General features: G+C 38.6%; 1 protein-coding gene across 1 annotated transcript in view; it reads left to right on the plus strand.

Annotated features, from left to right (window-relative positions):
* Positions 1-27,500, plus strand: part of LOC119597340 (homeobox protein ceh-33-like) — a 35,272-nt gene that overhangs the window by 5,686 nt on the left and 2,086 nt on the right. The window contains exon 2 of the mRNA XM_037946897.1: positions 1,421-1,667. Coding sequence (XP_037802825.1) covers positions 1,421-1,667 — 247 coding nt within the window. The remainder of the gene's footprint in view (positions 1-1,420; positions 1,668-27,500) is intronic.

A 27,500-nucleotide genomic window follows, 5' to 3' on the forward strand; every position in this document is an offset into this window, starting at 1 on the left:
ATCGGAAAATTCACTCAATTTGAGAAATAAATTATTGAATAGAGAAATAAATAGCTTAATGCATAGATAAAACAAATTACTTAAGAAATTGATAAATTGATAAATAAATGATTGGCCAAATTAATCAATAAAGTGAATAGGCCAAATTAATAAATAAATGAATGGCCAAATTAATAAATAATGAATGGCCAAATTAATAAATAAATGAATGGCCAAATTAATAAATAAATGATTAAATGAATAAGTGAACGAACAGATAAAATCTAATTTACCATTTATCAATTTAGAATAAACAGAATTTGAAAGAACAAAAACAACGACTGTTCATCAGATTTCGAAATGTTGCCAAAAAATCTATATAACTTTTAGACCTTTTCCATGTGCGAACAGTTTTATATAATTTACTTTTGCTAATGCTGGAAACGTGATCTTTATTTGCAAGGTGTCATTTGTGCAGATGAATATTGCAGACATTAAATGCTAAATGTTGATCATCCACTTGTATAAAAACGATAATATGCTTGAATTAAAAAAAATATATGTATATTCTCTCTCTGTGACGAACGATAAAAACGATTAAAAAATAAAGTGAGAACAGTGAAAACAGTGAGAAAAAAATAATAAAAAAATGAATATGAGAAAATAATGGTATTATTGAAACGGTTCAAATTAAGCGTTTCTATCCTGTTTTCCCTTTTCTTAATTATTTTTTTTCGTTATCCGTTTTTTTTTTATTATTTCTCGTTCGTTCATATTTCCTACAAATTATTACAGTTATCTTTCTCTTTGGTCTGTAATATCTTGTTTTCTTTTTCTTTCTTTCTTTCTTTCTTTCTTTATTTTGCGTTTGCTTCGATTAGGCAATGGCTACGAGATTTCGAGTTACCGAGAGGGAAATGAGAGAGAGATTTTAGAGCAGTGGAGGCAGAAGAATTCTCTCTCTCTCTCTCTCTCTCTCTCTCTCTCTCTCTCTCTCTCTCTCTCTCTCTCTCTCTCTCTCTCTCTCTCTCTCTCTCTCTCTCTCTCTCTCTCTCTCTCTCTCTCTCTCTCTCTCTCTCTCTCTCTCTCTCTCTCTCTCAGTAAAAATTATAATGATTATAGTAATATTTATAAGTATTTATCATTATCATTGTTGGCATGATTAATGTTATTATTAATATTGTTGTTGTTATCATTATAATTATAATTATATTATAATTATTATTATCATTATTACTGCCATCATCATTATTATTATTATTATATGCTTCATCTTCTTGTATAGATAGTCAGATAGATGTATACATATAAACAGACAATTAAATTTATAGATAGATATACAGATCGCCAGATAGATAAACAGACAGATTCAAAATAAGTAAACAATCCACGTCCTAACCCACTCTCCTTTCTTCTCCCCCTTCGTCCCCGCCTTCTGCAGGAGCCGTCGACAAATACCGCATCCGCAAAAAATACCCGCTGCCCAAGACGATCTGGGACGGCGAGGAGACCATCTACTGCTTCAAGGAGAAGTCTCGAGTCGCCCTCAAGGAGTGTTACAAGCAGAACCGCTACCCGACGCCCGACGAGAAGCGGAGCCTGGCGAAACAGACCGGCCTCACTCTAACGCAGGTGTCCAACTGGTTCAAGAATCGCCGACAGAGGGACCGTAACCCCGCGCCCAGACCGTGAGTGGCGATGCGCTTTTGTTTTGAATTTACTATTTCGATTTTTTTTTTTTTTTTTGGGGGGGGAGGGTTGTTTTATTATGGGTGCATTTCTTGTGTTGTGATATTTTTTTTTTTTTTTTGGTTTGTTTTATTGTGGGTGTGTTTCGTTGTGTTGGTATTTTTTTAAATTTCAATTCGGATTTTTTTTTTCTATTTATGGATTTTTTTTATTCATTGATATAATAGAGTGATCTCAGTAAACGACAGAAGTGTGACTAAATAAAAGAGATTTCATTAATTCAAGTAAAATTTAGATGGCAAACGCGGAGACGTTGATACATCTAAAATTACTTTATTTAGTGATAATTTTTTTTTCTCCAAATAAATAGAATTTGTGTGTATGTGTGTGTGTGTGTGTGTGTGTGTGTGTGTGTGTGTGTGTGTGTGTGTGTGTGTGTGTGTGTGTGTGTGTGTGTGTGTGTGTGTGCATAGGGAACTGCTCACTAAGAGAAATCGTTCCCCCCAAGACAAAGGGTTGCCACGTGGGTCAGGCGCACACACAAAACCAGGGAGGGCACACAGGCCGTCTCCTCTTCCCCATGTCCCTCCTTCCCCCCCCCCTTCCCCCTACCCCCCTGCCGACCTGCCCATCTCTCGTTTCATGTCACCACGTCGCGAATGACACCCTTCCGCGACCTGGTCTGACCTCGCTTTGCCCATAACCGTGTCTCTGCATGTAAAATAATAACCGCATAGGGACGATTAATTCAAGAGACGGGGCCAAGATACCAAACGTATATATTCTAAGTTATATACCTAAACTGTAAGAAAATGAAGGGCATTAACTTTTTAAAAGCCCCCTAAAAGTCGTAGGTGGGTGACCTTCTACCAATCCGGCCAACGGTCATTCACTAACCGTGACTTGGGTGCCGCTGCGGGGGTCAGGTAAGGTCAGAGTGCCAACGATCAGGTGCAAGTGGGAACAGGTCGGCCCACTTGTCACGCTGACACACTTTGTCCCTCTGTCACCCTAACCCTAGTGTGATCTTAGGGTGATTTGCCTTCAGGAAGATGAGAAACCGTTTTTAGAATGTGGATTTTTGCTAAGATTACGGGAGTTATTTGAAAAGCAGATTGTGAAGATTTGGCGTAGTGTATCAAAGATGGCGGAAATTTTCAAGGGGTGAGGGATACAGTCAATTCTATATTTAAGAATATGGAGGTATGTGTGTGTGTGTGTTTATGCTTGTGCATGGCTGTGTGTGTGTATGTGAAAAATAAATAAGAAAGAAAATTCCCAAACGTGACGTCTACAAACATATGGTAACAATTCCACTTTTACACGCACTATTACGCCGAAACACATACGCCAACGCACACAGACATACACACACACTCACATACAACACACACACACACACACACACACACACACACACACACACACACACACACACACACACACACACACACACACACACACACACACACACACACACACACACTTACACAAACACATACACACACATACAGCCGCACATAACGACGAAGAAAGAGTTATGTATTATAAATAAATCCCCCTTTCTTTGTCAGTACGAGGTCACGTGACTTTAGGGTGAGGAGCTGTCATGGGTTGATGGAGTGACCTGGCTTGACATTCCTACAAGAAAGAGGAAAATCTCAGTCAGCTGTGAAAGGGGCGAGAGTCTTAGTAGTCTTTGAAAAAAGGTCTTCGTCTGTGCTTGTAACAGATAATGATTTTGGTGATGGTGATAGTGAGATATGTGGTCATGGTAACGATCTAAATGATGATGGTGGTGAATATGATGTAGGCGGGTCATGGTGATGATGTAGATAATGAAGGTGGTTTTAATTATGTAGGCGAATGATGTAGATAATGAAGGTGGTTATAATTTTGTAGGCGAATTAATTAGATAATGAGGATGGTGATGATGTAGATGATGATAGTGATATTCGAAAACGAATGTCTCCTAGGCTATATGGTTGCTTTGCGTTATTAAAATATCCATATGAAGGAATGCATTTCACTGTAGAAGCTAATATTATAAAGAAAAAAATATATATACGAAGAATAAAAGACGAATAACAACAGACAGAAAAACACATCTCCACAGACTGCAGCCAACTTAGTGGCATTCATCACAAATTTTCCATTGGCTCCCCACGACCCTTCCCCCTCCCCCCCGTCACTTCGCGGCGTCACACAGTGCCATCGTGACCTGAGATCCCATCTGAATGACCGCGTTAGGAACCGGGGGTCATGTGTCACCTCGCCCATGACCTTTGCTGGTGACACTTAGCAAGTTCACAAGCCACGGGAAATCTCGGCTAAGAATCTGAGGTTACGATTTGTTTACCGCTACAAATAGATAGATAGATAAGGATGATGTGATGGTAAATAATAATTATTGATTAACTTGTTAATGTAATTTGTAAATTAAGTATATAATAAATATCGTTCCGTCACTATATGCATCCAAGTTTATTTATGTAGAAAGTGACCTGCCGTCTGCTAATGACCTGCGTCACTCCTATCTGTACATCAGGTCAAGCTGGGTCAAAGTGACCTCATTACCCTAGAACTTTTATGTTTAGTTATTAAGATCGTGATTACCATTCTGTGTTTGTATAGCAATATCAAGCCATACATACTCTATCATATCTGAGAAACTTATTACATATCCGAGATGATTTAGTACCAACTATAAACACTGTAACACCATCTTCTCTTGTTTAATATGTGACCGCCTTTGACATCTGCGGGTGACCTGAGATGACCCAAAGCGATTAGCGGAATTTAGCCTCATCATTAGCCAAGGCAGTGTGACATAGTCCCTCCAACAGCGATGCTAATGGAGCAATTATGATCTTGAACTCAGAAAATCAGTAATTCTCAAATAGATCATTAGACGGAGTGACAAATTTTTAGCGTGTGGGAAATGCGGGGAAGTGAAGTGTGTGTTTTGTGTTCGGGGATGAGGTCACGCACTTATCTGTTAGTGCGTGTGCGCGCGTGTGTGTGTGTGTGTGTTTTGTGTGTGCGTGTGTATGTGTGTGTGTGTGTGTGTGTGTTGTGTGTGTGTGTGTGTGTGGTTGTGTGTGTGTGTGTGTGTGTGGATACCCAGTTAGCGTTTGTGGGTATACGTTTGGTTATACTTATTCAAGGGAAATTATATATGAAATTTGGATAGGATACAGACACACATACTCCGGCTTACACACATATACACACAAACACATACTCACACACACACACGTGTATGTTTGTGTGTGTGTCTATATTTCTTTTTCTTTTTCTTTCTTTCTTTTTCTGTGTGTATATGTAGGCGTGATCGTGTGCTCAATTATATATATATATATATAGATACAAGGCTCCCACTCGCACTAGATATAGTCCGCGTAACCAGACGCTGTCCTTGCTTAATCCAAACACACACACGTCAAAAACAAACACACTCCTATACTCCCCGCTTCCCATTCTTAGCTACGATATGGCTACTTACCTTCCTCGTTACCTTAATACCCTCTTATAATTGGCAGCCTCCCTCACTGCTCCTGGAAGAGTAAAGAGACCGTCCCACTTTTAGTCTCGGGTAACCCGGTCGTTGGCCGCTGTCGCCCGGTAGGTAGGCTGGATAATGGGTTAATGCCCCCACTACCGTCCGCTAATCCTTGGATAATGTGGGATAATGGCAGCCCCATCACCTGCTTGAATGGATACCTGGGATGAGGGGAGGGATGGGAAGGGAAGAGAGGGAGAGGAGGTAGGAGTGGTGAAGGGGGAGGTGGTGGAGGTAGAGGGAGGAGGAGGAGGTGGTAGAGAAAGAGAGAGAGAGAGAGAGAGAGAGAGAAGAGAGAGAGAGAGAGAGATAAGTGGAGGTAGAGAAAGGAAGAAGAGATAGAGAGGGAGAGTAAAGGTGGCAGAGGCAGTGGTGCTGAGGGGAGGAAGGGTGAAGTTGGAGGTAAGAGCAGTGATGGAGAAGAGGTGGGAATGTACGTAGTGGTGGTGATGATGGAAAGAGGAATTGAAGGGGCTGTCGGGGGATGGAGGGGTGTTAGTGGTTAGTGATAAGAGTAAAGGCTTAGGGCTAAGGGTAAGGGTTAAGGGGTAGGGGCAAGGGGTAAGGAACAAGAACTAAGGGCTAAGGGGTAGGGGTAAGGGACAAGGACAAAGAGCTAAGGGGTAGGGGTAAGGGACAAGGACAAAGAGCTAAGGGGTAGGGATAAGGGACAAGGACAAAGAGCCAAGGGGTAGGGCTAAGGGCTAAGGGACTGAGTATGGGAAACAGGGGCTATATTGAGATAATTCCTCTCGTTGTTATATCTGTCCGATTGCCATGTCTGACGTCACTAGATCCTTTTCATCTAGGTCTTTATTATGTGAAGATGATAGGACAGCTCTATGAACACAAAAAAAATAATACATTTTCTTTTAGCGAAAACGCAATATCGAATACAGAATGAACCACTTCTATTTTCACAATATATGATTATCATAGTCACCCATAACGTCACAAACAAGTAGATACACTCATTAAGTATTCACTTCCTTGTCTCTTCAGTGTTGCAGATTATTTGCCCCCACCCCTCCCTAGCTCTTCCTCTCTCTCTCTCTCTCTCTCTCTCTCTCTCTCTCTCTCTCTCTCTCTCTCTCTCTCTCTCTCTCTCTCTCTCTCTCTCTCTCTCTCTCTCTCTCTCTCTATTTATCTATTTCTTTTTCTTCATCTTTTTTGTGCCAGCATGGTTGGTGGGGGGTAACGCTCATTAATATGCACAGCAAGAGGTCATCTGGTGAGCAAGGAACTCATAATAATCATAATTCACGTTTATGTGGCATCCTCTTCTCTTCGTCGTGTTGGTATAACATTTACCAGTCTTGTTTTGTTCCTTTGCTCTTCTAAGACAAAAGATAAAATTTCTAAAAAAAAAGAAAAAGAAAAAAAAATCGAAAATGAGGCCAACCATTTTGATTTGTTTCATAACGTGAATTTTTTGTGGTATTTTTTGTGGTATTCAGCCCTTATACTTCCGAAAAAAAATGAAGGCTACCGTTTTGGCTACCATATTGTGTTTCTTTTCTCTCCTTCTTTACTATAATTCAAACACCTTTCATAATTTCTATAAAAAAATCGTCAATGATGACAACCACATACACTTGCTACATATTTATTTTCTCTCTGTTATTTCTTTGTCTTTAATGTCATTCAAACACCCCTTGTAAACAAAGATTCCCGTTTTCTTTAAATAATCTAGATGGGATAAGAGCGCTCCTGTGATTGGCTCTTGCCCCTTCGCCCTCTGTGTGTGGCCTTTTGATTGGTCGTAAAGTAAGCAAGGGAAAGGGGCATTGGCGAAAGACGGGGCCAGGCGCGTAACTATGAATCTGTCATGAGTGGCATCCATAGAGGTTACTTAAGAAAGAGGGAGAGGAAGAACAGGGAGATATTTGCTTCTCTCTTTTATTTTTTTCTTACTTCCGTTTCCTTTTTTTCGATTCTTTTTTTTTTTTTTTTTTTTGGGTTATGTATCTTATTTTTCTCAGAGGAAACAGAGTAAAGAGTGAATGGGAGAGGGAGGGAGAGAGAGAGAGAGAGAGAGAGAGAGAGAGAGAGAGAGAGAGGGGGGGGGGGGGGACAGAGATAATAAGATAATCCGAGAAGGAACGGAAAATATGGAAAAAAGTAAAGGGTGTAGAAGCCGCATATATGTTACACTAGAGAGTGACTGATATACCACCCACCACGACTAGAATGTTTAGTTAGGGTTATATGCGTATCTGCCTGTCTGTCTGTCTGCCTCTCTCTCTCTCTCTCTCTCTCTCTCTCTCTCTCTTTATATACACACATTTTTATGACTTTTTGTAGCTTGTTACGCGTCAGTGTGGACAAGTGTTAGTCGCTTGTGGAAGAAAAACACTAATGTTATGATTATCAACAATGTAATACAGTGATGAAGAAATGTTGACAATAAGTCAGGTGATGTTGACGAGTGATGTGACAGCGATAATTGCAACATCAAGCCTGCGACGATTGCAATGTAAGCGCGGTCTTATTGCTGTAGTGGTGATGACTGCGGCACAGTAGTTAAGTCGAGAAGAAACCGCTAACATATGCGAGCGTGAGTTCGAATCTACATAGTCTTGAGTTGGAGATTTTTGTGAATTTCTTATTAAAAGAGATGGGGGATATTTAAGAAAGATGTAGAGATCTTTCTTATAGAAATATTTCTTTTTATTTTATACGAGGGATAAGGGAATTTTTTTTTTTACTGGATACTTAATAAAGAGATGTTCGCACGTTGCCTTGTTGAAGTATCCGAGTATGACCTTGAAAAATTATCCACATAGTCCTTGACAAAAGTATCCATGTACTGCTTCATAAAAGAGCCATCCACATAATGATTTACCACAGATACACCCACACAGAACAAAATGAATCACATACCCACACGGAAAAGAAACTCATCCACATTGAAAAAACAAGAGAGATCCACACCCTAGCCTTCAAAAATATCCACATCCTAGTTCAGAAAAGAGCCATCCACGAAACGATATACCACAGATGCACCCACACACAAAAAAAAAATAGATTCACATACCCACACACATAGAAAAAAACCCTCACCACACCATACACAAGAAACACCCACATTAAATAGAGAGAGAGAGAGAGATCCACACCCTACGCATCAACACCCAGCATCTATCCACCCCGAGGCATGTGGAATATATAACCACATTTAACGTCAGACCTCTTTTAATCTACGCCCACTCCAGCACCTGTTCTGAACGAGAGAGATAAGGCGAGGCATTGAGATAACAGGATAAGCGATAACAAATGAGTCTCTGGGGGTGAGAACGCTGCAACATGCAACAGCAATACACAACACACGTGTCTGCCATGTTGCCCTGGTTGTTGCATAATTTGGGGCAACATTGCAAAGATTTGTCTGCGTGATTGTTTGCGCTAGATGGTTATCCCTTTTTTTTCTTAATGTTAATGTGGGTCTTTTTCTTTTTTTCTTTTTTTTTTACTTGCATTTCGGAACATGATTCAGTAATTGTTGATATTGTTGTATCAATCTGGTTTTCATGTTGATTTTTTTTTTCTATTTTGCTTTTATCGTCATTATTAATACCATTATCATTATTATCACTGTTGTTTTTTTATTATTATTTATTATTACTATTATTACTGGCATTATTATCATATGATTATGATTATTTTTCATTATTATATCATTATCATTACCATTATCATTGTTATTATCAATATCATTAGTATCATCATTATCATTATAATTATTATCATTATTCTCATTATAATTACTACTACCATGTTGTGATGATGCAAGGATTAAGATGCCAATCCTCATCTTCACCATCACCACCATAATCACCATCACCATGAACTTCACCACCATTTCTATAAAGATTTTCACGACCACCATTATCTCTGACGAATGCGTCCTTATCTCTCCCCAAATACTCTGGATAATAACAAATATTTAATCCCACTTTAACTAACTGATAGGTTTAATCTTTATGCAAAACGCGTTTATCTTCAATTTCATGGCACCGACTTTATTCTCGTGATTCCGCATATTCTAGATACGAAGGGTAATAAGAATTAATTTCACTTGCTTGATTTAATATTTTTTTTATTGTTATTACTGTTCTTGGTGTTATTATTGTTGCTGTTGTTTTGTTATTATTGTTATCATTATCATTTTTATCATCATTATCATCTTCATCGTCATAACATCTTTATATTTATTACCATCATCATCATCATCATCATCATCATCATCATCATCATCATCATCATCATCATCATCATCATCATCATCATCATCATCATCATCATCATCATCAATCATCATCATCATATAATATAATAACAATAATAATAATAATGATAATAATAATAATAATAATAACAAAACAACAACAATAATAATAATAATTACAATAATAATTACCTGTGTCATCATCATCACCATGATCCCATTAGCTCTATATCTCTTCATTTGCCATAACAAATTCCTTCCTCTCTCACCATCACAAAAAAAAAAAACATTCCTACCCATTCTTTGTTGTTATTTGTTGCCCTTAAAGCAATATGTCTCCTATCCTTTCGAAAATAAATAGAAGTGATAAGGGACTCTCCAAACGAAGCCGTAAAAGACAGGATTCGAAGCACCACCGACCAGTCTCGAGCCGTGTTCGAATCGCCAGGCGAATTCTTCGCTCGTTATCCAAACAAACGCTATGAATACCTCACTTATCCGGACACTGAACTGGAGTCTTTGATCCCTAGTCGATGATATATACGGGGTTTCTCGACAACGTCCTCTGGCGGTTTGACATGCTCCCATTTCTTTTTTCTCTTTTTTTTTCTTTTTTCTCTTATCATTTTTTCGTTCTTTTTTATTCTTTTTGTTTTTCTGTGTTTTCTTTGCTTTGGTTTGTTGTTTTTTTAGTTTTTTTCGGTTTTATTTGTTCGTTATTCTGTGTGGATTTTTTTTTTTACTCTTATCTTTTCTTCATTCTTTTTTCTTACGTTTTTTTTTACTTTATTTTATATTATTCCTGTGTTCTTACTCCCTGTCTTCACTCATTACTTTCCTTTATTCTTTCTCCGTCTTCTAACTACCCTCCTCTTACCCCCTCCCGCTAACTCCCTAACTCCTTACTCCCTTTTCTCGCTCTTTATTCTACCCCTCCCTCCCTTACTTCCCACCCTTTCCCTCCCTTCTTTTTTCCTTCCTCCCTCCTTCCATACACTCCCCTCCTTCCCCTTCCTACAACTCAGACCCCTCTCTCACCTCTTCCTCCTCCCTCCACCTTTGTCCAACTCTTCCCCCTACTCCTTTCTCTTCCCTCCCTCGCCCCCTCCTCCTTTCCTTCACTCCCTCCCTTTCCCTCCCCCTCCCTTATTCCTTCTTCATTTCCTCATTCCCTCCTTTCCCCCCAATCACCCCCCCCTCCTCCTCCCTTCCCCTCCCCCAATCATCCCCAACTTACTTCTTTCTCTTCCCTCCCTCACCCCTTCCTCCTCCCTTTCCCTCCCCCAATCATCCCCAACTTACTTCTTTCTCTTTCCCTCCCTCACCCCTTCCTCCTCCCTCCCCCCCCCCTTACTCCTTTCTCTTTCCTCCCTCACCCCTTCCTCCTTCCCTTCCCTCCCTTCCCCTCACCCCCAACCCTCGCCTCCCCTCTCGGTCGCGAGTGAAAAGGGGAGAACGATAAGTCACTCAACCCAGGGGACTTTCGAGTCACTGGTAATGGCCTTGTTATAAACCCTTTGTTTCCCTTCGTTATAACGGATGGGATTTTTTTTTTTTCTTTTTTTTCTTTTTACTCTATGTTATTTTTTTTTTTTTTTTATTGTTTTTTTAATTTGATGATATGATTTATTTTATCTATTTGAGTTTTTTTTAATTCTTATTTTTACTCTTATTTTCTTCCTTTTTTTTTTTTTAATGATTTGATTTATTTGAGTTTGGGTTTTATGTTTCGTTTTGTTTATTTATCTTATTTGAGGATTCTTATCGTGGGTGACGTTTGGTTACTTGTTTTATCTTTATTGGTTCTTATGATTATTCTATTTGCTATTTCTTTATTGTTTTTATTTGTTTCTTTTCTTTTTTAATTCATTTTTTTAGATTACTTTTCTTTCTATGCTTTAAAAGTCCTTTCGTTTTTCTTTACTTTTTTGTTATTCCTAAAACCGCTTTCTTTCTTTTTTTTTCTTTTCTTAATTCTTCATTCAGCTTTAACAAGTCTTCTTTCTTCTATTTTTTCTTCTTTCTGACTTTGCTCGCTTCTCTCATTCACTTCTTTCAGTAAATCATCTCCCCTTAATTTTTACACCGAGGACATGAGCCTCATTACCGTAAAGAAATCCACATACTTTTTCATCATCTTAAGATCCTTTGGAATCATCTCCTCGTTGCTCAAGACGCCACTTGACGACGGCGGGGGAGGGAAGGAGGCTGCTTGTCTGTCTGTCCTTTGCGTTAAGGAGGTTTAAGGATGTCTGTCTGTCTGTCTGTCTGTCTGTCTGTGAGTTTAAGAGTGTCGATCTGTCTGTCTGTGTGTCGCGATAATCGAAAAAGACTATGTTTTTTTTTTTCGTGTTTCTCTATCTGTCTTATGATCTCAAACGATCTCTCAATTTATCCCATGAACATACTCAATACTACCTATCTATCTATCTATTCCCATGATTATAAATGTACTATGTCTTTTTTTTTTTTTTTAAGCTGTGTATCTGTCCCATGAGGAAGCCGCCTTGTCTGTCTGTGTCATGAGTCGAAATAGATCGTCTGTCTGTCTGGCCATGAGTTTGAGGAGGTCGCTTGAAATGCATTAAGATACTTACTAAGGAAATCTTCATCTTATCGTTCGAGTTAGCCTTGTGCTTGCGTTTGTTTGTATATCTATTTTTTGGTGATTGGTTAATCATTGTCATTATTTTTAGTAGGTTATTATCATTATCATCATTATCATTAGTAATTGTAATATTATAATGATAATGATAATAATATTAATGATAATTTTTATCATTATTATATTTGTTATTGTTGTTGGTGTCATTGCCATTATTATTATTATTATCATTATTATTATTATTATATCATCATCATCATCATCATCATCATCATCATCATCATCATCATCATCATCATCATCATCATCATCATCATCATCGTCGTCGTCGTCGTCATTATCATCATCATTTTCATTCCTATTATTTTGATATCGAATTTGGAAGAGTTGGGGGGGGTAGTAGTATTCATGATATCTTATCTATTTTATCAGGTTGATATTACCTAAATTGTATATCTTCTCTAAACGGTATAATCCCCAAAAGTTTTATATTCTCTTCTACTCTACATTTTACTTTTACGCAATCGCAAAAAAACACACACACGAGACCCTTCATCTATTTCTCATCCCCTCCCGTCTTGAAAAAAAAAAAAAAAAAAAAAAAAAAAGTATGTCGGGATCCTAAATTCTCCTTTTATTTTTTCAAAGAATTCGCTCACGCAATCAAATGCCGAAAAAAATGTTACCATATGTCAGCCTGGGTGGCGGCGGCGGCGGCGGCGGCGAAAACTTCGTGCCATAAGTACGTTAGTCACAAACTTCATGTGGAAACGTTTGGGTCGCGGTCGCGGGCTTGTCATTAAGATCTGGCAACGCCGCGTTCTTACGAGAGACCGCTGGACTAATGCGTCATGTAGATATTTTGTTTTTACTCTTTTACTTTATTTTTTTACTCTTTTTTTCGGAGGAGGGGGGGATGTTTTAATTTGTATTATTTTTCTTGGAGGATATATATTGTTTTGGATTTATTTTTTGAATTATTCTTTCTATTTCTTTTTAGGTCTCTTTTTTATGCATTCTGTAATATTATTTACATTAATTTCTTTCTTATTATTCCTAACGTGTATTCGTAATATCTTTTATTATTATATCTTTTTTTATTATTATCATCCCTTATCTCCTTTTCATTATGTTCTATTCTTATTCAAATTCTCTTTTCCTTGCGTCCATAAAAGCATCGGTGTTTATTCTTAGTGTCTAAATGTGTTTATCTTTCATTCTTTTGTTCTTCGTGAATGGAAATCGGGACGTGATAAATGGACTTCGAGAAAGACGATATGTATAATTTTGGCGCGCTTTTTGCTGTTATTTTTTGCAGTTGTTTTTTGTTTTTCGTTTTTTTTCGATTATCAAGGCGGATTATGTGGTTGTTGTTGTTTGTTTGTTTGTTTTGTTTTGTTTTGTTTGTTAAGTAGATATCGCGGAATGTTTTGTTTTATGATGAAGACGTCTGGGGATATATATATATATATATTATATATATATATATATATATATATATATATATATATGTGTGTGTGTGTGTGTGTGTGTGTGTGTTGTGTATATAAATATATACACACACACACACACACACACACACACACACATATATATATATATATATATATATATATATATATATATATATATATATAAAATGCATACATATATATATAATATATATATATATATATAATATATATATATATATATATATACATATATATATATATGCATATATATATATATATATATATATATATATATATATATATATATTAGTTTCTAGATAGGAAAACAAATTCGCATCGTTTACTGATATTAGTCCTAAAATAGAAAGAAAATCACAACGATCCAGAAAAGAAGTTCAAGCATAATGATGATGAAGATGATGATGATTATGATGAGGACGATGACGATGATGATGAAGCTAATGATGCTGATGATAATGGCGATAATGATGATGATAATGATGATGATAACAATAACAGCACGAGTTGTTCCGGGTGGATGGCTCGTATATATCCTTCTACCATAAATCTTTCTACCATGAGTCACTCTGCCATGATGTAAAACCGACCGCAACCGCTCCTTGACTCCACCCGCGGAAGAGCAAATATATGTATATAACAAATCCCTCTCTCTTCCTGTTCTCTCTTTTTCTCTTCCTCTCTCCCCTCTCCCTCTTTCTTCCTACCCCCTCTCTCCCTCCTTCCTTCATCCTCCTTTCTTTCTTTCCTCTTTTATTTCTTGCCTCCTTTCTCTCTTGCCTCCTTTCTCTCTTGCCTGCTTTCTCTCTTGCCTCCTTTCTCTCTTGCCTCCTTTCTCTCTTGCTTCCTTTCTCTTCTTCTTTCGCCTTCTTATTCTCCTCCCCAGGTCCCCCTTCCTGCTCCCCCATCTCTCTTATCCCTCCTTCCCTCCCCTTTCCTCCCTCCCACCTACTTCCCCCTCTTCCCTCTCTCTTACTTCCCCTCGCCCTTATCCTTCCCTCCCTCCCTCCCTCCTTCCCCCACTCCCTCCCTCCCCCACTCTTCTCTCTCCCTCCCTCCCTCCCTCCCCCACTCTTCTCTCTCTCTCTCCCTCCCTCCCTCCCCCACTCCTCCCCACATGTGCATCTCGAGCTCACTTATGACGGTGGTACTCCCAGTCTCAAATTACTCCGGAGTGAGAATGATTAATCGTCTTGGAGTAAATTAACAAGCGACAACAGACGGATTCGAACGTGAGAAACTCCTGCTTTTGGGGGGGGGGGGGGAGATGGGGAGGGAGGAGGGAAGGGGAGGGGGAGAGGAAAGGGAGGTGTGGGAGGGGAGATGGGGAGGGAGGAGGGAAGGGGGAGGGGAGAGGAAAGGGATGTGAGGGGAGATGGGGAGGAAGGAGGTGGGAGCGGAAAGGGAAGGAAAGGGAGAGAAGAAGGAGGGGAAGAGAGGAGATAGGGTGGAATCAGGGGGTGGAGGAGAGAGGAGAGGGGGGGCTGAGGGAGGGGGAGGGGGAAGGAGGAATGGGAAAATAGAGAGAAGAGAAAGGGTGAAGGGTGGGGATAGGATGGGACCGAGAGGGAGAGAAAATGGAAAGGAAAAGGAGGAAGCAAAAAGAAGATAAAGGGAGAAAGGGGAAAGAAACGGAACATGAGGCAGAGATGAAGCGAAAGAGAGGGCGAAAGGAAGACACAGGGAGAAGAGGTCTGGATCGGTAAATAAAGGAAAGAGAAAATAAATATACAAGAAAAGATGAATATATGAACGAAAGAAGTTAACACAGTAAAACACAGAACAAAAAAAGAGAGAGACATTCACAGAAAACGGGAGAAGGAGAATGACAGGGGAAACTCAGCAAGAACTATATAAACCGATTTCCAACAGGTACATTACAACACATATATCAATAAAGTAAACACATCCTTACACAAGTAAAAATGACCATTTAGCCTTGCTTCTGTCCACTAAAAGGCGTACATATATAGATACAGATTCCGAAATAACTAAATAATCCAGGATCTTTACATAGCTATTTTGTGGGCAAAGAAAGTGTATTACAATTATGTATAATGGTAGTGTAATCGGATTCTGACAAAACAAAAAATATATAGAATGCATTAGGAACAAGCCCTCGGAATTATGTCGATTTGTGATGTGTAATGTGAGTGTATGTGCTATAAATATGGCCTTTTTATGTTGACGTGTGTTCTTGATTATGTTGTTTGGTGATACTTGTGTTGTTTGTTATGTTGCGCATTAGTGATATCTACTACATTTTTTTTGTTTTTGTTGTTTATGTTGCTTATTGTTGTTGTTCTTGTTGTTGTCTTTTTGCTGTTGTTGTTTTGTCTTGTTTTGTCTTCTTTTTTTTTGTATCGATCGCAATGATTGTCACTCGCTTCGTTGGTAACTTTCCTGATGATAAAGGAATGTGTATAGAATAGAGGAAAATAAACTAATTTAAAGAGAAACGGGAAGACTCATGCCCTATCAACGGCGCGCGAGAGAGGCAATGGCACCTCGGTATTGATCAGATTGCAAGAGCAACGGAGAAACGACAAGAGACGTTCACAACAAGGATAGACCTTGCAACTGTCACGTCATCACCTTTTTAGTTTGTTTGTTGATCTGTCTGTTGATATCTGTTGGTCTCTTTTTCTTTATCTAGCTATTTCTCTCTCTATTCTATCTCTCTCTCTCTCTGCCTTTGTTTTGCCTGTCTTTCTTCTCTTTCTTTCTTTCTTTCTTTTTCTCTAACGTCCTTCCTCTCTCTCTCTCTATCTTCTTCTACTATCTACTCTCTCTCTCTCTCTCTCTCTATCTATCTATCTCTATCTCTATCTCTTCTCATCCTATCTCTATCTCTTCTCTTCTCTTCTCTATCTCTCCTCTCTCTCTCTCCCTGTCTCCCCTCTCTCCCTATCTCCCTCTTTCTATCTCTCCCTCTCTCCCAAAGCTTCAAAAGGCCTCATGGGGAAGGCAGCTCCGACAGAACACGACCCTGATTTATCGAATCGCCGGACAGCAGTGCCGTTTGCTTTGTGATATATTGGCAATTACATTATTCTCGAGTTGCTGTGATGAATGTTAGTGTTCAGGCGGAGAGCTTAGGGATTTCAGGCGAAGGCCAAGAGCAAGAGAGATGTTTAGAAAAGTAAAAGAAGAAGAAGAATAAAAAAAAGGGGGGGGGAGAATGTTAAAGGGAAATAGTAAAAAAGAAGAAAAAAAGGAACAAGAAATGTAAGAATATGGTGGGATGAAACAAAATGGAGGAAAGATTGTAAGACTATGGTGGAATATGATTTTTTTTAAAATATGTTTTTAAGGGAAAGCGGAGGGAGGGAGGACTCAGAGGAAGATTAATGGGAGCACATGGGTGGGTGAATGCACGTTGGCTGTGAAATTATGTGGATGGTATCGTTAATTGGTTCATTTGTGGTCGTGTTCACTTATCTGTTGCTATGGGGATGATGTCAACAAATATATATATATATATATATATATATGATATATATATATATATATATAATATATTATATATATATAGCCATTAGATTTTTATATTTATATTTATATGCGGCGATGTGTGGGGTGAGTGTATACAGTATATAAGGATAGAGAAAGTGAGTAGACAAGTAAATATGCAGATATATTCATAGCAGCGATTAATTAAACTTGTTTCACTAACAAGCAGACAGCATTTTCTATTTTTTTACAAATCGCGATGTGATGGTTGCAACTGTTATGATCACATCAGGGCTGTAATTCTAATTATTCATAATATCAAACCTAATTAAAAATTTCTGTTCGCCAATAGCTTTTAGGTGATGACTTAATTGTATTATTCCGAATTAATTAACGCAGAATGATTCTTTTTGCTAAAAAAAAATTGCCTTTTTGCAGCTATTAGTGCAATATGCATTTATGGTATGGAATTCAAGTAACTCTTTTATTTAAAGTATTAGTTTTAGCTACTTCGGTGTTAGAAATAGAAAAAAAAAATGTTAAGACATGATTTTTCTTTTTTAATTGCATGTTTTTATTATATTTTAAATCCTCTATGCTCTCAATTTATTGCCTTTTTTATATCGTACGTCATTTTTTAAATTAAGTGTTTTCATATTTTCCCGCCGATTTCATCTGTCGTTTTTATTCTATACTACATTTTTTTCTGTGCTTTTTCTATCTCCTATTTTATTCCTGTTTGCTATTTCCCTGTCTTCTCTGCCTCCTCCCCGTTCCTCGTCTCCCTTGGCACATAATCAGGCGGGGTCGTTGTTAGTCATATTTTGTTATGTTTGTAACGACCTTTTTTGAAGACTCAGAGATGTGTTATTTATTTTGTATTTCTTCGTTTTTTTTTTTTTTTTACTTATTCGTTTACTGATTTATGCATTTGGTTATGTTCGTTTGATTTATTTCATTTGTTTGTTTTCTTTTCGCAAGATCTGAACTTAGATTGGGTGTTTGTTATTTTTTATGGTAATCAGAATAAGATTTGGGTTTATAAAATGTGAGAAATGCAACCGGTCGTCAATTGATACATTATATTTCGCATATCTACAACGTATCAGCAACTATGTATCCTAAAAGATAATTATTTTCACAACAGATAAAGCCCGTATCACCTTTCACTAGACGGAAGATATATCTAGAAGAAAAAGCACCGTTTTTATATCAATTTCCTTCTGGCAGTTTTCCCTCGCACTAAAAATCAGCCTCCAGTGCTAGAGACCGCGTTCGAACGCCCTCGTTTACCCCCACCGGCCCAGACTACGGCCTCGGCTTCGAGCGCACCTCCTTCGATTCCTTCCCAGCGCCAGCAAAGGCACACCAAAATTAAAGCACTCGACGCACACTTCCACACTTGTAAGACTCAATTCAGAATGCTTTAGAGTGACAAGATAAGAATTCTCCTCTCGACCTGAGCATTCGGAGAGCGCTGGCCACCGCCCTGGGTACCTTCCCACTCTCCTTTGGCGGGTAGTGAAGTATCAGGTTCCCCCTCTTATGACTTGCTGTTACTTTAATTAAAACACGAGTAAGCTGAGCTCGTCTCCAGCTCTCCCCCCTCGCTTGAGAGAGAGAGAGAGCTCTTGTTTGTAAATTATTGTCAGAGCTCTAAGGACATTTTCTTCGTTGGAGCTTTTTTTAGTAGAATTATGATTATTTCCGCCGTAGTAATTTATACAGCGCAGTGGGATATGCTTTTTATTATTTTATGTTTACTATAATATAAAGATACAGATACAGATATCGATACGAAATATACATATAGATATACTTAGACAGATAAATAGACAACCTGATAGACAGACGAATAGGCAGGTAGCCAATGGACGGACAGACGGATAGACATAGAAATGAACAGACAGAAGGATAGACAATTAGGCAAATGGAAAGACAGGCGGATAGGCAGAAAGACGATAGACTGATATAGATGTGCATGTGCCTATAAACACAGCACATTCTCTTTGTACATAAATATGTGTGGATACACAAACAAATACGAGGCAATATCTAACTCATTCAAACTAGATGGTTTATTTAATTAACGTTTAATTGGATATCAGAGCTTATCTCTTACACAAACAACTACAGATTATCTTTAATGATGAAGTGAAATGCTCGCTTGATATAAAATCTCATATCACTGACTTCAGGCAAAAGAGATCCGTGAGTGAAGGTGCGTTATAAGTGGATATAAATAGGTTGTTAAAAGGAAATGCGGATATATTCATTTTGGGGAATGATATATAGAGGGACTTTTAAGCGTTACGATAGGATTTGGATATCATTATTCTTGTTAGTATTATTGTGTATTGTTATTTAGCTTTTGTGATATTTTTCAATCTGGAACAGGGTCTTTTTATTGTTATATTTTTATATAGGTATACAGATACACGCTCTCTCTCACACACACACACACACACACACACACACACACACACACACACACACACACACACACACACACACACACACACACACACACACACACATGCGCGCATACACGTAGAAACACAGAAAAAGCAGAGCAGCAGATAAGCAGACATAGAAAAGAAAAGAAAGAGAGGGATAGAGAAAAATACAGAGGAGACAAAGAAAAAAACAACGACGGAGAAAAAAAAAACAGAAAATGAGACAAGGAAAAAATACAGAGTCAGAGTAAGAGAAAATCATATATACAAAGACATGGATACAAAATCACAGATACAAGGACAAAAAAACTAAATAAATAGAGACCAAAAATAATAAGAAGAAAACGGATAGAGAAAGAGAAAAAAAATAGGCAGATACACGTGAAAAAAAAAAAAAAATTACAACAGGAAGATAAAAATCTAGTATGAAAAAAATCCCAAAATAGAAGGAAGAACAAAGAGGGAAGCAGTTCGTAGGAGCCAAAGCGAGAGGGGGGAGGAAGGACGGGAGGGAGGGGGGAGAGAGGGGAGAGGAAGGAGGGGAGAGGAAGGAGGGGGAGGGGGAGAGGAGGGAAGGGAGAGGAGGAAGGACGGGGGAGGGAGGGAGGAAGAGAGGGGAAGAAGGGAGAGGGAGGGAAGGGAGAAAGAAGGTGAGAGGAGGAGGAGAGATAGAGAGGATAGAGAGAAGAGGAGGAGAGAAAGGAAGGAGAGAGAATCCTAGAGGGAGATAGTGTAAAGGGAGACAGAGGATAGAGGGAACTAGGAGGAAGATCCTAGGAGTCAAGGAGGAGAGGGAAGAGATCCTAGAGAGGCTTTGAGAGAGACCTAGAGGAGATACTAGAGGGATAGGATTACGATACTAGATTAGAGGAGCTAGAGGGGAAAGGCTAGGAAGAGGAGAAGAAGTGAGATCTAACGGATGCTAGCGGAGAACTGGTTCTAGAAAGACCTTTGGAGGATAAGGTACTTGAAACCTGATACTAAAATGGGAGTGAGGATAAGGAGAAGACCGAAAACGTAGGGGGAGTGGTCCTGATTTACATGTTTTGGCATAGCATAACACGTGCGGATAAGTAATAACCTGATAAATCATGGTATAAAAAAGACAGTGGCTTGGAATCTGTCAATTATATTTTTTCGTTCTTATGGTGATTTACGTTTAATAATGAAGTAAGTGATTAATAATGGTTAAAAATAATGAAGATATAATTATAATATTTGATAAATAATGGTAATACAATAAAATATATAGTAATGATGATTATAATAATAATGACAATAATAATAATAATAATATGATAATAATAATAATAATAATAATAATAATAATAATAATGATAATATAATAATAATAATAATAATAATAATAATGATAATGATAATGATAATAATAACTATTATTATTATCACTGTAATAATAGCGCCAATAAATTAACAAACGATAACGCGCCATTCACCTCAGCCTCATTATTTCCAATCTCCACATTTATTACTCTGCCACCAAAGTTAACCACACATATATTAAGTATTCAGGCTAAAAAAAGTTTTTTTTTTTCCTGACATAACTCTCAAATTTCTTTATGGCATTTCCGTTGTGCTGGAGATTAATGTTTTCTTTAAAGTCTTATTAATAAGTATAATTTTAGTTTTTTCTTTCTCGATCTTTCGTTTTTTGTTTGTTTGTTTGTTTTCATTTTTATGTGATTGTGAATGTGAGATAATTGATGATTACTTGCGCATATTTCTTTGTCTTTGTCTCTCTCTCTCTGTCTCTCTCATTGTTATTCTGTCTATCTGTAGATCCTAATCTATTTATTTCTTGATCTGAATCTATCTATTCGTTCGTCTGTCTATTGATCTGTGTATTTATATATGTATGTATCTATCTGTCTGACTGCCAGCCTGTGTTTGCTTATATATATTCTTTCTACCTATCTCGCTATCCATCTTCTTTTCTTTTCCCCTCTGTATCTTTCATGTAGATAGGAGAATAAAATGCAAAACTATGCAGCTAGCCACATCGATGGACAGAGATAAGCGAAACAGACACGGACACATATGCAAATTGATACACGAATAAAATATATGTGAATAGTCTGCACATGTATCTTAATGTATCATTTACATGTCCATATCTCGCTCTTCCTACTTTATCTACGCCCTTATCTCTTCCCCCCTCGGCGCCACGTGCATTTAAGAGACATTAACAGGAAGGGCTAAATACTTACTGTTTCCTTACGGCCGTTTTCAAAGCCCCCCGAACAGGAAACTGCCCCGACACTTGTGGTGACTTGTGGTGACGGAGTATGGTGTTAAAGTTTATGGTGTCGCAACCCCCTTAGGCGGCCACCCCCTTAGGCACACACCCTCACCAAGTGGTTGGGACCCCTTTGCGTTTTTTGCCTCGGGGACCTTCAGGAAGATGCCTCCGGATAACGAGGGTTTTTGAGTTAATGTGGTGTTCTTGTTTCTTTTTTTTTCTCTTTTTTTTTTAGTCATTGTTGGTTTTGTCGATGTTGGTTTTTGCTGTTTCATTGTTGTTTTATTGTTATTTTTTTCGTTGTTTAATGGTGTTTTTCGTTGTTTAAATTGTGTTTTTCGTTGTTTAAATGGTGTTCATTCCTTGAAATTTGTTATTTTACCTCTGAATCTCGTCGATATCTTTAACACCCGTCACAAATAAATCAAATTAACTCTCGAAACAAGGACACCATTCCAAATTCCCCTAAAATCAAAAATAAAACTTTCATACACCTCTTTCCCGCTAAACATCGAACAAACCCAAAAATATAATAAACGGAAATGAACCACACAAGGACAAAAAAAAAAAGAAAGGAAGTGAAAGGAAAGGAAAGGAATCCAAGAGAAGTTGGCGTGGACTTAGCACCCAGTGCCAGTGTTGAACAGGTGGCACCAGAGCCAAACCACACGCTCGACGGGAATCCATTGGCTTGAATTAAAGGGTGTTGCTTGGGTTATGTATTGCAGGGCTTCATACGCCTGCATATTAGATTATGGATAGATAGATAGAATAGATAGAGAGAGAGATAGACAATGAAATGGATAGAAGTGTTAGAGTGGGCTGACTTGTCTGTGCGCGTGTGTGTGTGTGTGTGTGTGTGTGTGTGTGTGTGTGTGTGTGTGTGTGTGTGTGTGTGTGTGCATGTATTTGCAAACGCATATATGCATACATAAAACACATACTTTAAAAATGATAGTAATTCTCTCCCAAAGCCAAGCTACAGAGCAAACACCAAGTGAACAGACAGCATATAAGGGCATTAAAGGCGCATATTAGGATGCCACAGAACAATTTCTTCAGAGCGTGGTTTCGCCCCAAGGCACAAAAAACCGGGCCAGTGCCAGGGTAAGGCTTGGAGGGGGTGGGGGCCAGTGCCACAGGGGTCGGCCATATATCAGCTCAGATGGTGCGTGAGTGCCGCTGTCATGGGGGAGGGGAGGGAGGGGGTAGAGTGGCAGTAGGGGGAGGATGAGGACAGGGGCAGGGGGTGAGGGGTGGGGGTTAGAGGTGACGGGTGAGGACAGAGGGTGAGGGTAGGTGTAGAGGGGGGGGGGTAAGGGTGGTCGTGGGGTGGGTTGGGTAAGGGGGTAGGGTAAGGGTAAGGGTGAGGGAACTGAGGGTAGAAAGTCGGGGGGGGGGGCACACATGCACCACTTACGACTGTATCCAAAGCTAGCTATTATTGTGACCGAGTCTGTTTGTAGAAAGGGTGCTTGCCTGCTTCCCTGTTTGCCTGCTTGCTTGATGCCAAACACCGTCGCGTCTTGGTGCACCTATTTGCAACGAATCGTATAATGCAGTGGCCATTGGGGACGGAGTGCTTGAGATTCTGCTTGCGATAGAGCGCTTGCTTGCTCCTGATGACTGCCTATGTGCTGCAAAAAAATCTGATATTTACATAAAATGCTACAGCGACTGTTTATTATAGAATGACCCTCTTGTCGGCAGACGAATACTTTTCAAGACTCTATTGCTTACTTGCTTGCTTGCGATGCTATCTGTGCCAATTTAAATGGTGTTACATCTCTTTATTTAGTCTCTGCGTAAGGGATTAAGAATGCATGATTCGGTATTATCCAACAAGCGAACCAAGGAAGCAAACTCCCCCCCCCCCGTCCCCCCGATGATCACTATATTATGCAAACTGTCGGCTTTATCATCTGTCATAACAACGTTGCAAGATACCGTCTTCGGCTTGGTCGTAGAGTCTGCCTATTTTACATAACATTGTCGAAGATAGATGGTCTTTAATCTCTCCCTCTTCTTAGGGTCACGAAGATAATAATGATAATAACAAAAACATCGAGGCCTTTTGTGTCATAAACGAATCAAAACAAATGCTATCTATAAACTCCTTGTTGGGTAACGAAACGGGATTCAAAACAGAGGGAAGCCGCGTTCGATTCCACGCCTCGCGAACGCATTCGGACGCAAGCTCATGGACGTCAACGCACGTACGTAAACAAAAAACACGTGAGGGAACAAAAACTATGTAAATGAGTTGGTTCAAGACTTAGAGAGGGGGAAAGAAGGGAAAGGGCGAGGAAAAAAAGAGAAGTTAGGATAGAGAAAAAAGGAAGGGATAGGAGAACGAGACAGAAAATAGAGGACAAAAAATAAAACGTGAAGGATTATTAACCATAAGAACTATTAAAAGTACAAACAAAAGATGATAGTAATAAGGGATACACAAGATAATTCTGAATAAAAACAAGGGACGATTGGTGTAATATAAGAACATAAAAAAAATTTAAAGGGAAAGCGAGAAGGGACAAGGAGAGCAATAAAGAGAAAAACGGAGGCATTTACTAACAGGTGCAACGGGCAATTAGCGGTCGATGAGCGAAGGAACGAACACATGTTAGTTAGACTCATTTCAAAATCCACATTCGGAATAGAGAAATAAGCGAAAATTAATGAATGAGGAGACGAAGGAAGGGCGGAAATGCATACGAAAACGAATAAGTATAAATTTTGGTGAAAATATATTGGAAGGAAGGAAAAATATACACGAATCACGGAAGTTAAAAAAGAGCTGGAGAAAAGGTAGAACAAGGAGAAGAGAGATGAAAAAAAGAGACAGGGAGGAGAAAGAAGAAAGCAAAAGAAAGAAAGAGAAGAGAAAAAAAAAGAGGAAACGGAGGAAGAAAGGAGAGTGGAAAGGGGGAGGAGGAGAGGAGAGGAAAGGGGGGTGAGAAGGACTGTCGCCTGCGGGCTGACTGATGTCCCATACACTCAGTTTACATGTAAGTGGCCAAAGTTTGAGCTGTCGCTGACCTTTTTGTGGTTGACCCCGGCCGTTCTGGGTCACCCCCGGCTTGATCTCGGCATTTTCCAATTTCTTCGGGTCACATGTGTTATCAGGTCACAGCGGGATGAGGCGCCAAGGCTTCAATGGGTTTACAAGAAAATAGTTGTGTCCGTGTTTGAGTATTATGTGTGTGTGTGTGTGTGTGTGTGTGTGTGTGTGTGTGTGTGTGTGTGTAGATGTACAACATAACAAACACACAACGAAAACAACACACACAACAACAACACAAACAACAACAACACAACACACACAGAAAAAGATGAGTGAAAAGATATGATAGTATATAATATAATGATATATTATATTATATACATGTTGTATGTATAGTGTGGTTGTGTGTGTGCTGTGTGTGTGTGGGTTTCTGGTACGGTTTGATTCGCTTTGTACCATTCTCCTCACATGTTATATCAGTACAGGGATAGCCATAGTATATATGTTTACAAGTAAAATAGTTGTGTGTGTTGTAGTTTGTGTGTGTGGTGTGTTCGTTCGTGCGTGCGTGTGTGTGTGTGTGTGTGTGTGTGTGTGTTGTACAAAATACACACCAAACTAAAAATATATATATATATATATATATATATATATATATATATATATATATATATATATTTATATATATTCATGTGTGTGTGTATGTATATGTATGTATATATATATGTGTGTGTGTGTGTGTGTGTGTGTGTGTGTGTGTGTGTGTGTGTGTGTGTGTGTGTGTGTGTGTGTGTGTATGTGGAGGAAAAACCCACAATACAAAAACTAGATGTGTGTGTGTGTGCAGTATGTATGTGTATTATATATATATATATATATATATATATATATATATATATATATATATATATATATATATATATATATCCTACTTCTTTTCCTCTCTTGCTTATTATTATTATCGTTGTTGTTGATATTATTATTATTATTATTATTATTATTATTATTATTATTATTATTATTATTATTATTAATTATCATTATTACAATTACTATTGTTATTACAATTATTATAGTAATAATTATTTCATTATTATAGTAATAATTATTGTCTTTATTATAGTAATAATTATTATCATTATTATCACTTCTTCCTCCTCATCCTCTTTTTCCTCCTCCCTCCTTCTCTTCCTCCTTTTAATATTTTCATTCCTTCCGCTTCAATTTTAATTCTTCCTCTTCTTTCCCCCCTTCTCTCCTTCCTCCTCCTCCTCCTCCTTTCCTCCTCCTCCTCCTCCTCCTAAGTATCATCATCATCATCATCATCATCATCATCATCATCATCATCATTATCTCTCTGTTTTTCTTTTTCCTTTATCTGATACTTCTATTTCTGCTTTTAGAACAAGTGTATCCTTGTGTAGTGTGAAATTGGGTGGTCCTTCTTTTAGTGCTTGAGAAATTAATTGGATTGTCAAATGGGAAAATATTTTCATGATTTATGGATCGTAAGTTTAAAGTGTTCAGAAGTGCGCTGGATTTATAATATTTGCTTTGATGCAAGTAAAATAAAACTGAAGAAAAGTGCGCCAGTTCCATCAGTATAATTATATATAATGTGATCTAAAAGACAGTGGTTAAGTGCATTTATAAATATCAAAAGCTCGTAATTGCTAAAACACTCAAACCACACTTTTCCCCTAAACAAACTATAATTTTCTTTCCCATTAAAAAAATACGAATCTATGTCTCCTAAGTAAAAATAAAAAAGTTATTCCACTTGCACTCTCCCGTGACCAGCCTCTATGACGTAAATTAGTTATGTGGCTTGAGCAGAGACCAAGTTAATTAGTTATTGGAGGCTAAACTCACAGATTTATGTCGGGTCTCGTTAACCGCGCTGCCTCGATGGTAACCCAACCTGACACCCGACTCCCCCTTCGCAGCTCGCGCCTCCCAGTCACCGCATTGACTCTGACTTCGGCTTCGATTGTCATGAACATGATTGGCATTTTTTGGTATAAGAGTTTCATGTATGTTCGTATTTATGTTGGTATTCGATATATGCTTTTGAATACTGTTGTTGGTGTATTCTGATCTATGCGGTTTAAAGAATCGGAAACTTTAGAGATCATTAGCAAAATGACGAAACAGAGGAAAACACGAAGGAGAAAAAATATCCGCTCACAAGGTAACATTCCAATCTCATTTATGAACCTACAACGAACCATTCGAATGCGAACCGCGGGTGTAAAAGGGAACCTAGGGATGCCAGGTTCGTCCAGGGAATGAGACACCGTCACTTTATTACCCTTAGATCCACCGTGCAAAGGGGACGAGATGGCACTCCCGCTCTTACGGAGAAATACGTGGAAGTGTTGCCGCGCTGTCTCCTCCCTCCCGCGCCGCCATTGTTTTCTGGTGTGGTCTTATTCGTACTGCAGACGGCTGTTTTTATTCGCACTGCGGACGAATTTTTCTGGCATTCCTAGCGGTTACGATTCATGTTTTTCTCTTCTTTTCCTTTGGCGTTTTCATTTTTCCCGTTTTTTTTTTCTGGCATTATTTGTGTGTCATCCCATGTGTTTGCTATTTTGGTTGATATTATACTTGGGTTGTAATTTGTGTTGAGGTGGTAAGGGGAGGGTCCTCCGTCGTGTGCAAGTGTTTATTGCAAAGACATACAACCTGGAAGTAATTTCATGGCTATGACACCAAGAAGCGAAAGCATACGCTCTGTGTGTGCACGTATCTGTATGCGCGCGCGTGTCTGCGTGTTGCAACAATATACT

Source organism: Penaeus monodon, chromosome 39 (assembly GCF_015228065.2).
Source record: "Penaeus monodon isolate SGIC_2016 chromosome 39, NSTDA_Pmon_1, whole genome shotgun sequence".
In the NCBI taxonomy this organism is placed as follows: Eukaryota; Metazoa; Arthropoda; class Malacostraca; order Decapoda; family Penaeidae; genus Penaeus; species Penaeus monodon.